The sequence below is a fragment of the Chrysochloris asiatica genome, unplaced genomic scaffold (assembly GCF_000296735.1).
Source record: "Chrysochloris asiatica unplaced genomic scaffold, ChrAsi1.0 scaffold00146, whole genome shotgun sequence".
Lineage (NCBI taxonomy): Eukaryota > Metazoa > Chordata > Mammalia > Afrosoricida > Chrysochloridae > Chrysochloris > Chrysochloris asiatica.
Window position 1 is genome coordinate 5,745,219 of NW_006408664.1, and position 16,847 is coordinate 5,762,065.

The following is a 16,847-nucleotide window of genomic DNA, read 5'->3' on the forward strand; positions in this document are numbered from 1 at the left end:
TCTGTTAAATGTTTCTACACCTATTTGAGAATTGAACAATATAGGCAACCACCATGGGAATGAAGTGCAATAAATGCAAATAAACAGTTCACAAAAGGAAAATACGAAATAGTCAGTGAGTACTTGAACATACAGGATAAGTCAGAAAGTATTGCTACAAAGGCACAAAACCTTTATTAAACAAAAATATCAAAATGTGAAGCTATTGTTTCTTAACATATCCTTAATCTAGATCTATACATTTTTTTTTGTCTATATACTTTGGTTTTTAAATGTTTTATTGTGAATTAAGTGAAATTTTACCTAACAAATCATCAATCCTACATTCAATCAATTATAATACTTCATGTCATTACAGTGATTGCAATCCACTTCATGTAACATCAATTAGCAAAGTCTGAAAGGAGCTCTGGTAGCGTAGTGGTTACGAATCGGACTGCGAACCACAAGGTCAGCAGTTCGAAACTACCAGCTGTTCCGCGGGAGAAAGATGAGGTGTTCTGCTCCCATAAAGATTTACAGCCTCGGAAACCCTGTGCAGGGTCGCTATGAGTCAGAACCGACTCCACGGCACATAACAACAACAACATATACATTTGAAGGCATGCTTCCATCTCTCTAACTCTTTCCCAGAGAATACTGCACACCTCAATACATACCATGTCAAAATGGCAGTTTTGGAATCCTTGTGTGTTTCAAATAGTATTCCTTTTAAATATCATTTGAGTTTTAGTAACAAAAGAGATCTTTCAGGGGGCAAGGACACAGTTGTAGAGTAACTTTGAAGAATGAGCCAGGTACATTGTCATGATGGGAAAATTCCTCAGTGCAACTTTCCTGGCCAATACATTTTTCAGTTTTCTTAAAACTCCTTCATTATAAGTCCCCATGATCATCCTGTGTACAATGAGGAAATCTTACCAAGATGGGTCCTTTGGAATCCCCAAAAATAGTTGTCATACCTTTTTTAACTGACTGCTCTACCTTGAATTTATCTTTGAGGTCTTCCTAACCTTTAAAATGCTTGATCCATCTGAAATGTGATGTTTTATGTGTAAACTTGTTGCAAATCTTCAGCAACTTGGGATGATATCCTTTTTGAATTTTGTTAAAAACTTGTTATTAGCTTTGACCTCGAAATCGTGTATTTTTTGGTAGCACAAAAAGTATCTTTTTCTTGAAGGCATTTTAATGAGATTAAGATAAGTGTATTGCTGAGATAATTTTTGAAATCACAGAGACATGTTTGTATACTTTTTTTTTTTTTGGAATAAACCCCTGTGTGTATGAATTGGAACCCTTTAATATCAGTACTTTTTGACTTACCCTCAGATGTCATCTTACATCAAATAATTATAATTCACTATGAGATAACTTTTTTTTCTCTATCAGATTGTCTAAGATTAAAAAATGATATTATTTAGTATGGTTAGTATATACAGGCAAAGCAAAGACTTAAAAATGTCTTTGCATTCAAGTTTAAATACATTTTTTTTCATATGAGGGGGATTAAAAAATTTCATGGAAAATGACATTAAAAGATAATGGGATTGTTTTTACCAATTTTTTGAAGCCCCCTCCTATATAGCGTAGTGGTTACGAATCAGGCTGCGAACTGCTAGGTCAGCAGTTCAAAACTACCAGCTGCTCCGCGGGAGAAAGATGAGACTTTCTGTTCCTGTAAAGATTTATAGTTTTGGAAACCCTGTTCAGGGGTTGCTGTGGGTCGGAACCGACTCAACGGCACTTAACACCACCACCACCACCAACAACAACAACAACAACAGCAACATATATCTTAGGAGCCTGGGGTGGCATTGTAGGATAAGCAGGCGGTTCTAACCAGCCTCTCCTTGAAAACGATATACAGGGTTGCATGATTTGGAACCAATTATACAACACAAGGAGCTCTGGTAGCGTAGTGGTTACGAATCGGGCTGCGAACCTTAAGGTCAGCGGTTCGAAACTATCAGCTGTTCCGCGGGAGAAAGATGAGGCTTTCTACTCCCGTAAAGATTTACACCCTCGGAAACCCTGTACAGGGTCGCTATGGGTCGGAACCGACTCGACGGCACATAACAACAACAACAACATACAACACATAACAACAACATGTAGCTTAGGGAAGTAATAAAAAATGTGTTAAAAAATATTTGTTCAAAATTCCATTGAAATATAATTTGTAATAGAAAAGTTGTAAAGATAAACTGATGTCCAGTGATTAAGGGTGGTTGATTTGAATAAATTCTAATACTTCCTAACTATAGAATTTTACATCGCTATGAAAAATCATCTTATAAAATATTGTACTTACTTACATGGAATATATTTATCTCAAATAGTCAAGTATAAGTGACAGGAAAATGCTGTATGGTATTTTCCACACTGAAAAGCTCCCATTTTAAAGTTTGTTAATATGCAATGAAAGACATATCTATCTCTTATTCACTGTTAACTCTTATTATTGTAGACTGATGCTGATTTTTGCTTTCTTCCACATATTTATTTGCATTTGCTATGTTTTTTGCATTAAGCATTTATTTTTATAAATAGAAAAATGTTGATATACATTAGCACATTGTTTTTTAAAAAAGGGACTGGGGTAGACTATTTTAGGTAGAATGAAACAGTAAAATATGAATTGGTTGATGATAAGCCATTTGAATTACAACTTGGAATTAGTCAAATAAAATTAATTGTTCAAAAGGCTGTCTCATCACAATGATATTCATTCTCTACATATTAATTAATAGACTGACTGCTAGAAGTTAGGCGTTGAGTTAGCCAAATGGATTACAAAATCATAGTACCTCATCCTTGTAGTGTGCTATATGTTCTTTTAAAATTTTGTACCAATTTTATTGATACATAATTCATATATCATATGCCTTCATTGCCTGTCACTACTATAACAGAGGAGTCTTGGTATGGTTCTGTAGGATAAACACTGAACTCCTAACCACAAGATTGATGGTCCAAACCCATCAGTCATGCCTTGGAAACCCAATACAGGGTTGCTCTGATTTTCAGAACCACCGTGACAACAATTAATAACAACAATAACAACTGTAACAGAAATATTGCAAGTGGATGACTTTAAAGAACCAATTTATTTTCTCACAACTCAGGAGACTAGGAGCCTGAATTGAGTTGTGACTCTAAGGGGTAATTTTTTTTGTTGGTAGCTGTGGTAGTTCCATGGTATCTGTCTGCCCACAGTGCGTATTCTGTTTATCTTGTTCTTTTTAGAACTCAGAAGTGATTAAGTTTAGGACCTACTATAATGCATTGGGGAAGGATTCGTAGTGTAGTGGTTATGAATTGGGCTGCAAACCGCAAAGTCAGCAGTTCGAAACTACCAGCTGTTCTGTGGGAGAAAGATGAGTCTTTCTGCTCCCGTAAAGATTTACAGCCTCGGAAACCCTGTACAGGGTCGCTATGAGTCGGAATTGACTCCACGGCACACAACAACAACATAATGCATTGGACTGCAAAGTCGGTTTGAACCACAAGGTCGGCAGTTCAAACTCACTAGCTGCTCCTTGGAAACCCTATACAGGGTCACTATGGGTTGGAACCGACTTGATGACACTTAACAACAACATATCTGGTATAAAAGAGAAAAAATTTCTATTTCTAAACAAGTTCACATTTACAGATACAGGGTTAGGATTTCAACACATATTTTGAGGGTACTTAATTCAATCCATAAGCAGCTCTGGTATAGTGTAGTGGTTACGAATCGGGCTGTGAACCTCAAGGTCAGTAGTTCGAAACTACTATCTGTTCTGCAGGAAAAAGATGAGGCTTTCTGCTCCTTTAAAGATTTATAGCCTTGGAAATCCTATACAGGGTTGCTATGAGTCTGGAACTGACTCCATGGCACATAACCACCAACCACCAATTCAATCCATACCACTGTACAAGTTCACTCATTGCAAGTGTATAATTCAGTGATTTTTATTATATTCACAGAGTTGTGCAACCATCCCACAATCAGTTTTAGAATGCTTTCATTACCCAAAAAGATTCCTTTTAGCTGTAACCCCCCAGAACTTCTCTACCCCGTACCCTAAGCAACGACCAGTATATAGATTTATGTATTTTATACATTTTATATTAATGGAATCATACAATGTAATTCTTTGGAAACATACAATATATAACTCTTATGAATGGCTTTCCTTATTTAACATAATGTTTTCAAAGTTTATTCATGTTAGTATGTTGTATATATCAATGCTTCATTCCTGATTTAATCAAACGACATTTGATTATATGGATATATACCCATTTTTTGGTCAATTTATCAGTTGGTAAATACTTGCGTTGTTGCCATCTTTTGACTCTCAGGAATAATGCTGCTATGAGCATTTGTTTACAAGTGTTTTTGTGAATATGTATTTTTATTTTTATTAACTATTCTCCTAGGAATTGAACTGCTGGGTCAAGTGGTAACTGTGTTTCATTTTTTCAGGAATTGCCAGATTGTTTTCTTAAGTACATCAGTTTACATTCTTGTCTCCAGTATATGAAGGTTCTGATTTCTCCATACTTGTTATCTATTTTTTTTATCAACGCCATTCTAGTGGGTGTGAGGTAGTATCTCACTGTGGTTTTGATTTGGATTTTCCTTAAGACTACATTGAGCATATTTTTGTATGTTTATTGGCCATTTGCAAATCTTATTTGGGGAAATGCTTATTAAGATGCTTTGTTCATTTTCAATTGGGTTATTAGTCTTTTTATTACTGATTCTAAAAGTTCATTGTATATTCTAATCCTTTGTCAGCTATCCATACCTAAAACCAAATCCAATGCCTTCAAGTCAGTTCTGACTCATTTGTTGTTTGTTGAGTTGGTTTTGTTGAGTTGACTCATTTGTTAGTGCTGTTGAGTTTGTTGTGACTCATAGTGATCCTGTATAGGATTTTCAAGGAGTAGCTGGTGGGTTTGAACAGCTGACCTTTTGGTTCATAGTCTAGTACTGATCCTATAGTGCTATACCAGAAGTCCAATTCTGACTCACAGTGACCCTGTATGGGGTTTCTGAGGCTCTAAATCTCTGTGGGAGCGGAAAGCCTTATCTTTTTTTCCAAAGAACAGCTAGCGAGTTTGAACTGCTAACCTTGTTGTTAGAAATTTAGTCCTTATTCTATAATGTCAGCAAGTTACCTTTTCTGCCCTGTTACAGATTCATTCTTTTCATCTTCTCTACATTACTACCCCCTGGGAGCTAGGTGGATCTTTATTATGTCCATTTTATAGAAAGTAATTTTGTCAATGCATGAGTTAGTGAGCAAAGGATTATGCCTGGGTTGTCTTAGTCTTATGGGTGCATTCTTCTGTACTGATATCATTACCTGATAGCACTTTAAAGGGATCTTGTGCAGTAAACTTGCCTAATTAAATATGCTGTTTGTTTTATTGACTGCTGCATCCATGAGTATTGGTTGTGGATCCAGTCTTGAAGAGTATCTCAGAACCATGTCTTGGGGGTTCCACCAGTCTCTATCAGACCAGTAAGACTGGTCTTACTATTTTGAGTTTTGTTTTACATTTTTCTCCCACTCTATTCAAGACCTCCTTTTGTTATCCCTTCCAGAACAGATAGTAGTGGTAACTGGATACTATGTAGTTCTTCTGCTCTCAGGGTTGTAGAGGCTGGAGTTCCAGTGGTCTACTAGTCCTTTCAATTAATTGTTTCCATGAGTCTTTGATTTTATTCACTCTTTTTTGCTCTGGATGGGGAGAGATTAAATGTATCTTAGATGGCCATTTATAAGCTTTTATGACCCCAGTCATTGTTCACCAACAAAGGTTGTAGAACATTGACTTGTGTGGATTGTCATTCCAATTTACCTGATGTCTGAGACTATGGTCCTGAACTCCCAGGCCCATTAACTCATTCCCTTAAGGTGTTTGATTATGGCTACAAAGTTTTCATAATTTGCCCTTACTATGCTGTACTATAAGGAGTTCTGGTAGTGTAGTGGTTATGAGTCAGGCTGCCAGCTGCAAGGTCAGCAGTTCAAAACTATCATTGGTTCAGCTGAAGAAAGTTGAGATATTCTGCTCCCGTAAAGATTTATAGCCTAGGAAACCCTGTACAGGATTGCTATGAGTCGGAACCAACTCCACAGTACTTAACAACAACAACAATGCTCTACTATATTCATAGATACATTTACAGCACATACAAATCATGGATGGCTGTGTACTGTCAAGTTGGTTCCGATTCATAGCAACCCTGTATAGGGTTTCTGAAGCTATAGATCTTTACAAGAGTGGCTGGTAAGTTTGAACTATTGACTTTGTGGTTAGCAGCCCAGCTCGTAACCTACTGTGCTACCATGGCTCCTTCATATGTAGAAATGTCCTCTGCAAAATCTGTGTATATATTTATTGGTCCTGGTGTGGTGCTTTAGGGTAAGCACTGGATTGCTAACCGTGAGGTGGATTGTTCAGACCTACCAGATGCTTCTCTGAAACTGCATACAGGGTTGCTGTGAGTCAGAACCAACTTGATAGCACTTATCAGCAACAGTGGTTCTACTTGCCTTCCTACACCTGCTCAGCTTGTCTCTCTAGGTATCAACTCGTTGTTGTTGTTGTTGTTAAGTGCCATTGAGTCATTTCTGACTCATAGCGACCCTGTTTCTGAGGAGCAGCTGGTGGGTTTGAACTGCCAACTTGTCGTTCAAACCGACATTGTCATCCAGTGCTCTATCGTACAGTGCCACAACAGATTCTGTGTGCAATAGTATGAACATTGTGGCCTTTAACTTTTGTGCTCCTCCCAACGTCTTCCTTTACCTTGATCATTTTTTGCTGACTTTTACCTTATTATATATTTTCTGTCCCTTCACAAGTTAATGTGTGTCTCTCCTTTACTTTTTTATCCTTCCTTCACCTACTACCTTAGTCCTCAAGGTGACATCTTTGCTTTTTAGTACTTTCAAGAGGTCTTTTGCAGTAGATTTGCCCAGTGCATTATATTATTTAATTTCTACCCTGCTTCTTCCATGGGAGTTGATTGTGGATCCAAGTAAAAAGAAATCCTTGACAGTTTCTGCTGTTTCTCTGTATATTATGATAGTTACTGTTGATCCAGTTTTGAAGTTTTTCCTGTCTTTATGTTGGGGTGTGATCCAGTAAGTGCTTCATGAGCAAGCGTGTTATCTGTATATTGAAGGTTGTTAATGAGCCTTGCTCCAATCCTTGATGATGTGTTCATTGTATAGTTCAGCTTCGTGTATTATTTGCTCATTATATATATTGAATAAATATGGTGAGTGGATACAACCTTGACACACACTTTTCTTGTATTAAAGCATGCAGTATATTATTGTTCTGTTCAAACTACCTCTTCCTCTTTGTACAGGTTCTGCATAGGTTTATGTGTAACTTAAAGCCCTTAGGAGATAAGTTACTGGAGATTTTTCCTTGGTATGATTTTAAAACAAAGAACACAGAAACAAATTTCAGGGGTTTCAAAAAGTTCATGGAAAAATTGAGTTGAAATATAATGGAATTTTTTCATTAAATTATTGAAGCTTCCTTATAAGTCAGGGGTAAAGATAGTATTTTGTGAGAAGAATTGGTATTTAAGGTATGCATATTAAGAGAAATTTGTATGAACTGTGATGGAAAAAGTATCTGATGTGCAATTGGTATGACCTAAAAGGTAACATAGAGGCCTGGTATGGCGCTGTGGGGTAAACACGCCAGACTACAAAGCCGTTTGAACTGCATGGTCGGCGATTCAATCTCACCAGCTGCTCCTCGGAAACCCTATACAGGGTCTCTATGGGTCGGAACTGACTCGATGGCACTTAACAACAACAACAAGAGGTAGCATATGATCAAGAGCCAATGATACTGAAGGAAGAAGTCCAAAGTGCATTGAAGGAATTGGCAACGAACAAGGCACCAGGAATTGATGGAATAAAAATTGAAATCTTTCAAGGAAGGAGGCACCACTCATCTGTGCCAAGAAATTTGGAAGACAACCATCTGGCTGACTGACTGGAAGAGATCCATATTTGTGCCCATTCCAAAGAGAGGTGACCAGATGGAATGCGGAAGTCATCAGACAATATCTTTGATATCCCATGCTAGTAAAGTTTTACTAAAGGTAATACAGAAATGGCTGCAAGCATACATTGACAGAGAATTTCCAGAAGTTCAAGCTGGATTCAGAAGAGGATGTGGAATAAGGGATATCATTGCTGATGTCTGCTGGATCTTGGCTAAAAGCAGAAAATACCAGAAAGATGTTTACCTATTCCTTATTGACTACTCAAAGGCTTTTGATTGTGTGGATCATGACAAGCTATGAACAACATTGCGAAGTATGAGTATTCCTGAACACTTAATTGTGCTCACAAGAAATCTGTACCTGGACCAAGAGGCAGTTGTTCAAACAGAACATGAGAACACTGAATGTTTTAAAATTAAGAAAGGTGTGTGACAGGGTTGTATTCTTTCACCATACTTATTCAACCTATATGCTGAGCAAATAATCTGAAATGCTAGGTTATATAAAGAAAAACACGGCATCAGTATTGAAGGAAGACTCATTAACAGTCTGTGATATGCAGATGATACAACCTTGCTTGCTGAAAGTGAAGAGGACTTAAAATACTTACTGATGAAGATCAAAGAGCACAGCCTTCGGTATGGATTGCATCTCAATGTAAAGAAAACAAAATCCTCACCACTGGTCCAATAAACAACATTCTTATCAATGGAGAAAAGACTGAAGTTGTCAAGGACTTCATTCTTCTTGGATCAACTGTCAACACTCATGGAAGCAGCAGTCAAGAGATCAAACGACATATTGCATTAGGCAAATCTGCTGCACAAGACCTTTTTAAAGTGTTGAAGAGCAAAGATGTCAGCTTGAGGACTAAGGTGCGCCATGGTATTTTCAATAACCTCATATGCATGTGAAAGCTGGACAGTGAATAAGGAAGACCATAGAAAAATTGATGCTTTTGAGTTATGGTGTTGTAGGAGAATATTGAAAGTGCCATGGGCTGCCCTTGGAACCAACAGATCTGTGTAGGAAGAAGTGCAGCCAGAGTGTTCTTTGGGGGCCAGGATTGCCAAACTTTGTCTCTCATACTTCGGGCATATTGTATTGTCAGTAGGGACCAGTCACTAGAGAAGGATATCATGTTGGTAAGGTGGTGGAGGGTCGGAGAAAAAGATGAAGAGCCCCCAATGAAATGGATTGGCCGAGTGGCAGCATCGATGGATTCAAATGTGGCAACAGTAGTGAGGTTGGCCCAGGATTGGGCAGTGTTTTGTTCTGCTTTGCATAGGCTCCGTATGAGTCGGTACCGACTCAATGGCACCTTACAATAACAACAAAGAATATTAAGTGCTTCTAAAATATATTTTTCAGAGATTTTAAATAATACCTTTAATTTTTTAAATTTGATTTTAAACTTTTATTATGAATTGGATGAAGGTTTACAGAGCATATCCTCAGTTTTACATTCAACACTTAATATACATTTTGTTTCATGTCCTTAATTGCAGTCCCCTCAATGTAGCATCACTTACCTCACTTGCTCTGTGTATTTCCTATTTCCATTCCTTTATAGTGGTTACTAATCGGGCTGCGAACCTTAGGGTCAGCAGTTCGAAACTACCAGCTGCTCTGCGGGAGAAAGATGAGGCTTTCTGCTCCCATAAAGATTTACAGCCTCAGAAACACTGTACAGGGTCGCTATGAGTCGGAACCAACTTGACGGCACTTAACAACAACAACAGCAACATTCCTACTCTTTCTTAACTTTGTCCTTAGGTAAATGCTGCCCTCTTGACCTGAAATGTGTGATTATTCTAAGTAGTGCATACCTCCGAGTGCTGTTGTTGCATTATAGGCTTATATATTGTTTGGTGGAAAATTTAGTTCAGTTCCAGACATGAAAGGTAACTAAGGGCCACAATCTCAGGGGTTCTCCCAGTGTCTAGCCAACCAGTTACTGTGGTCTTTTTATGATTTTGAGTTTTGTTTCACAATTTTCTCCCACTCTATCCAAGACATTCTAATGTGATCCCTTTCAGAGCATTTGGAAATGATAGCCAGGCACCATTTAGTTCTGGTTTCAAGGGTGTGGAAATGGATGTGCACGTGGTCCCTTAGTCCATTGGACTAATTGTTCCTGGATAATTCTGTAAGCCTTTATTTGGTAAATAGTGGTGGTTGGTTAGTGGTTATGTGCCATGGAGTTGGTTCTGACTCACAGCGACCTTGCATAGGGTTTCCAAGGCTGTAATCTTTGTATGTTTTTTAAAAGTTTTTATTGTGAATTGAAGATGGTTTCCATGGGAGAACATCAGTTTTACACTCATTATTTCCTTGCAATGATTACAATCACAGTGCATCATCATTCAACAGTATTTGCTTCTATTCCCTCTGGATTTTTTTTGGGATGTGGGGAGATTACTTTTCATTTTTAAGATATGTTCCAATTTCTCAATTATAGTGTCCCTACCCATGTATCTTAAATGCTAAATGTTTATTTTAATGTTGAATTTTTCTAGGTAGATATTCCATCTATTGTAACCAAGAAACTATTAAAAGCAGCAATGAAGCATATAGAATTGATAGTTAAAGCCAGACAAAAAGGTAATGCAGTTTTCTACTACAGATTGAATGATACTGTTTTTATGGACTTAATGTTTTACCTGAACTGTCTAGAGTACTGATACATTAACTGATCTATTTACAAATGATGCAAGTATTCTTTTAAACTGAAATCCCTTTCAGTTGTTAGTAATAGACAGATATATTTTACCCAGATTTATTATTGAATTTGCAAGAAAGGCATTATTAGTTTACTACTATAATTCATGTTAAAATAAAGTCACCACAAAATGCCATATTGGATTCATTAATAATCTTGTTATTGATGGAATCCATAAAATTAAAAGGACATAATTAAGAAGACTTTAAATTGTCCAAAGATCCTGATATTCTAAATATTATGACTTGGACAGACTTATAAAAAGGATTTCAGTTTTAAAAACATTTTTTTCTTAAAAATTTTTGTTTTACAATTTTATTTCCTAAATGTATGGCTTGGTTCTCTACATTATTTGGTCTCAGAATTGTGCATAATTGAAGAAATAAAAAGTAATGCATAGGTAATAATAATTAAAAGTTTCTCTCCACCCTTACTCTCTTAAGAATAGAAATTAATATGGGAATTTTCTGTCTTCATGTAAGTGTTAGCCATCATGACCTTTTGAAATGTTAAAGTATTAGTTTAATTTAAATTCTATAATAAATGTACAGAAGGATGGTATACCATTTTCATCTTATAGATGTTTCTTTCTCATGAATTCCTTCAACTTTTTTTTTTTTTTTTTGTGGTTTGAAAATTGCTGACTGATGAGCTAGTAGATACACTGATGATTACATGGGATTAACCCACGTTCTGTTTTCCATCATCTTTATTTTGCTTTCAATTTCCAGTTTGATTTAAGGTGGGTTTCCCCCCATACTCGTTTTGTCTTTTTCACAATCTCTTTAGTTTCTCTTAACTTTATTGTTCTGTGCTGTTACGGCAATTCAAACTCATGGCAACCCTAGATAACAGAGTAGAACTGCTCCACGGGGCATTCTAAACTGTCTTTTTTTTTTAAATGTTTTATTATGAATTATGTGATAGTTTACATGGGAGAACATTAGTTTTACATTCACCCTGTGATATATCATTTCACTGCCATGGTTACACTCCTCTCCATGCATCATCAACCAACCAAAGGGTATTCCCTATAAGCCTGGCCCCCGGTCGTCAGCACACAGCCCCTCTCCCTCTCTAGGTCTAAAGTCCATAGCCGCTCCATCGCTCCACATCATCGTCTCTGCCTCCATCTCTGGAGTCACTGCTTCTCTGGGTAGGGTCCTGCTCTCTGCTCTTCTCCCTTGATAATTCCAGGGACCTCTGCTCCTAGACTGCAAAGTTAATCACTCCCCTCCTTGTTACAAAACGTCTACCTTTACATTTACAACCCTCAATTTGTATAGGAGTAGATCACTAGGTCGTTTCTCCCAAGTAGCAACTGGTAGGTTTGAACCAGTGACCTTTAGGTCAGCAGTGAGCATTTTAATCATTGCACCTTTTATTATGTTTAATAGATGTTGAGTAGATTCCTATCTTGAGATTTAATTTAAACATTTGAATTATTTGTGAATGCTTAACCATACCAAATATTATTTATGTATTTTATATGCTGACTTTTCAGTGTTAATAATTGTTTAGTTCCTTCGTAAACATATTTGAAAAATTTGATTCACAATCATTTTTAGGTATAATTTCATAGTTGCACTTTGTTAATATAATTAGATAGAATATGATTTTTCCAATTTTGCTATGGTACAGGTAAACAAAATTAAATTGGAGGATTGTTATTAATCAAGATACTTATATAGCGTTTTTGAGTTCAGGGAACCTTGGTGGTATAGTGGGTTAAGTGTTGCACTACTAATGACAAGGTTGGTGGTTCAAACCCACCAGCTACTCCATGGGAGAAAGATGATGCTGTCTGGTCCTGTAAAGATTTACCATTTTGAAAGCCCTGAGCAACAATTCTGCTGTGTCCTGTTGGGTCACTATGAGTCTAATAGACTTGGTGGCAGTGGGCTTAATTTGGTTTCATTTTTTGAGTTCACCAAGCTACTTTCAGATTCATTGTCATAAAGATCCTGAGTGATCAAATTATTATCCCCATTTTACTGATGTCCTCACTGAAGCTCAAAGGGATTATGTAATTTGTTTAAGAGCATCTTAGCAAAGAAACAGAGCTTGAGTTTAGCCTAGTTTAGTGTTCTGATTTTAAATTCCATGCTTACAATAGATACTTAAAAAATACCTGTAACCCAAGTTCCTAGAAGAGAAAAGTTTCACAAATAATTTAAAATATGTTTCTTGTAATAACTAAGTTCTTCTTTGCTGATCCTACATTTGAACCTCAAAGACAAAGGGCTTTCCTTCACTTTCTAAGAAACCACAGCACTGATTGTGCAAACTGACCTTCTTCCTTTTTAAAATTTGCTGTGTATTCTTTTAATAAAAATAGATTAACTGTTAAAAAATAGATGCCTTTGAATTAGGGTTAAGGTTCCTACACAGACTCCATTATCTTAAAAGTTGTTATTGAATGTAGAAAGGTGGAAATGTGATTTATCTTTCTACGTGTCATTTGAGGTCTATAAAAAGGAGTGGTAAGACTATTTATAGCATCAGTGAAATATTTATTAAGTGATCTGCCCGTTAAAGGCCTTCCATCTTACATAGTTTTACACCCACTCTGTTGTAGGCTCTGGGCAGAAGATATGGAGAGGCTTCAAAAAGTTAATGGAAAAATTAAACAGATAATGGAATTTTCTCACAAACCTTTTGAAGCCCCTTTGTATAATGAAAGAATTTTGAGAAGGGTACATTTGTATTTTCAGTGGAGTAACAAGATGTAGTAGTATTTAATATCTCATTTGCTTTTATGTTTGAATATAATCTGTAAGGTGGTGCTGACATGAGTTTAAATTCCTGTTTGCTAAGCGGGAAAGGGTCCTGTTACCAACTTGTTGCAAAGTAGAAAAGCTTCCAGCAAAGAGGAATTTATCTTTTTAAATCCTGTTTGTGAAAAACTTCTTTGTAGAATGCATATTGGAAAGAGAGGAAGACATAAAAAGGAATGATTAGGTTAAATGATTGTCTGTTTGTTAGTAGAAATTTATTTAATGTTGCTTAGCTAGTTTATTTGTTTGTCTGTATTTGCAGTAAAAAATACAGAGTTTTTACAGCAGGCTGCTTTAGAAGAATATGGTCCAGAGCTTCATGTGGCTTTGAGAAGTCGAAGAGATGAATTACACTATTTAAGGAAGCTTACTGAACTACTTTTTCCTTATATTCTGCCTCCTAAAGCAACAGATTGCAGGTATGAATAGACTGGAACATGTCTTAGTGTACTGTTTGCATGTCATGCCATATGTATATTGTTATTCCTGATCATAGTAGGAGTACACTAAAAGTTAGCCAAATAAATGAATAGTTCTTCATTTAAAAATATATAGCTTATTAAGTTCGCAAATGCTACTTTAGTTGCTACTTATTTATGATGTGTTGTGTTGATTAGAATGTTTTTCTTGAAAACAAAGGAAATGAAAAAGACTGAGCAAGATTAATTTTATTGTTTGAAATCATGACACTTCCTTGGTGTTCCTACTTAAAGACATGTACATTGTGACTCACATAGACATAAACACTTTATCAAACCATCCAGACAAGTTTAGATTTTCAGGTATTCAGCTGGGAAGAGTAATTGGCCATCATGGCAGGACCATGTGTAGATAACAAGTTACCTCTTTACTTTTACCCTAATAATCCTGGGAAGATAAACCATGATTTATTTTAGCAATATATTTGAAATATTGTTTTACTTAAAATTTTTAATGTCATCTTTAATATTTTTACTTTAATATTAAAAGTACTTATTTTAACCATTTATAACATTAAATGTTATAATTAAAAGGTATATTATAACATTAAGTGTTAGTTTTAAATATTAATTTTCAAATATATTAAACATTTTAATTTTTACTAGACAGGAACTATTTCCTGATGTTTATCCAAGTTCCCCCTGCTGAGAAAACTTTTTTCCCCCACTCTTAGATTGCAGTTCTCTTTTAGCAAAGTTGTTGTTAAGTGGCTTCGAGTTGATTCTGACTCATAACTACCCTATATAGGGTTTCCAAGGAGTGGCTGGTGAATTTGAACCACTAACCTTCTGGTTCAAACTGACTTTGCAGTTTAGTGCATTAGCCCACAGGACTCCTTTGCAAAGTAAGGACTTTTTATTCTTTACTATTCAAAGTGTGGTCTGTGGACTAGCAGCATTACTGGGAGTTTGTTGCAAATATAGAAAATTAGGCCTCACCCCAGACCTAATGATTCATAATTTGCGTTTTTAACAAAATCCTCAGGTAATTCATATGTATTTGAAAGTTAAACATTGCTGTATTGTACTAAATATATACAATTTATATTTCTTTTGACAGATCCTTGACCTTACTTATAAGAGAGATCCTGTCTGGTTCTGTGTTCCTTCCTTCTTTGGATTTCCTCGCTGACCCAGTAAGATTTTGAAGAAACAGAATATTGTATAAATACTTCAAATGCCAAAATCAGAACAGTTTTCACTGCCCATTTTCACAAAGAGGTGAAACCCTAACATTACAGGATTTTAAATGGTACCTGTCTGTAATACACGAATGCAAATGCTTGTCACTTTTTCATTGATACCTTCATTTTTCTAGAAACTTTCATAATAGGATAAAAGTTTTCAGAATTCAGGACAGACAATAATAGTGGAATTATTTTTACCTATGTTTATTGTTTTCTGTTAGGATACCGTGAATCATTTGCTTATCATCTTCATAGACGACAGTCCAGTGAGTATTGAACATATTAGAAACCATTTCAAATTACACTGAACTTTTATTCATGTCATCAAATTAAGCAGGAATCTTTCTGAATCAATCAATTTTCTCTTTTCAAAGCCTGAAAAAGCAACTGAACCTGCTTCCCCTTTGGTTCCTTTCTTGCAAAAATTTGCAGAACCTAGAAATAAAAAGCCATCTGTAAGTACTTTCAGCTATAATTAATATTACTTTTGATATAAATAATACTGCAAAGTATTTATATAGCCTTAACTTCTTATGCCTCTCTTGTGTCAAGGTGCTGAAGTTAGAATTGAAGGAAATCAGAGAGCAACAAGATCTTTTATTTCGTTTTATGAACTTTCTGAAACAAGAAGGAGCAGTGCACGTTTTGCAGTTTTGTCTGACTGTGGGTGAGGTTTACTTGCATGCTTTATTTACTAAAATCATTTAAAATTTTTTATTTATTTGATGATGTAGATATGTTGTGGTAGTCTTCTGTCATTGTATTAAATTTCATTTACTAGATACAAAGAGCAGCTATGTGTTTCTCCCAAATGCCTACTCCTTTCCATTATCTCTAACTGTCTATAATCAAATTCTATTACCTGGAAAAAAAATCACTCAAAATTCTCTGTAATGAAAGTATATTAAAGTCCCAATCAATAACCAGTATCAACAGAGCTTTGTTGCAGTCTTCATTAAAAATTGTTTAATGTAAAAATACTTTGACTATAAAGTCTTCAATATCTTGAATTATTGGATTTATGAGAAATGTTTTAGACTTTTAATTTTAATGCACCCAATTAGTTTTTAAATACAGCTTTTTAAAGATCTAATTTAGTGATATGTTCAGAATCTTAAATGTCTGGTTTGATCAGTTTTACCATGTGCACACATCTGTGTAGCCTATACCTTTATCAAGATATAGAAAATGTCATCATTCCAGAAAGTTCCTGTAGGGCACTTCCCAAGTGATCTACTTCTACTTACCCTGACTCCTGCCAAAATATTTATTTAGTCTCATTTTCTCACCACAGCTTTATTGTTTACTCAATTTTTCTCATAAAAATGGAATCAAATTTATATACTTTTTCATGTCTGGTTGCACTCACTCAGGATAATGCTTTTTAAGATTCATCCATGTTGTGTAGATAAATAGTTCTTTTTTATATCTGAACAATAGTCTGTTGTATGAACATGCTACAGTTTATGTTATTGTTGTTGATAATTAATGCTGTTGTGTTGGTTCTGATTCATAGCAACACTGTATAGGGTTTCAAAGGAGCAACTAGTGGATTTGAACTACCTACCTTTCAGTTCCAAAGAACTTTATGCCCATTCCAAAGAGAGGTGACCCAAAAGAATGCGGAAATCATCGGACAAT

The 16,847-nt window shown here is 35.8% G+C and overlaps 1 protein-coding gene across 2 annotated transcripts in view; it reads left to right on the forward strand.

Annotated features, from left to right (window-relative positions):
• Positions 1 to 16,847, forward strand: part of SNX14 (sorting nexin 14) — a 121,688-nt gene that overhangs the window by 49,032 nt on the left and 55,809 nt on the right. For both annotated transcript variants that reach the window (XM_006870644.1, XM_006870645.1), the window contains 6 exons: positions 10,561 to 10,645; positions 13,803 to 13,959; positions 15,080 to 15,155; positions 15,428 to 15,472; positions 15,581 to 15,661; positions 15,759 to 15,873. In XM_006870644.1, the coding sequence (XP_006870706.1) occupies positions 10,561 to 10,645; positions 13,803 to 13,959; positions 15,080 to 15,155; positions 15,428 to 15,472; positions 15,581 to 15,661; positions 15,759 to 15,873 (559 nt within the window). The remainder of the gene's footprint in view (positions 1 to 10,560; positions 10,646 to 13,802; positions 13,960 to 15,079; positions 15,156 to 15,427; positions 15,473 to 15,580; positions 15,662 to 15,758; positions 15,874 to 16,847) is intronic.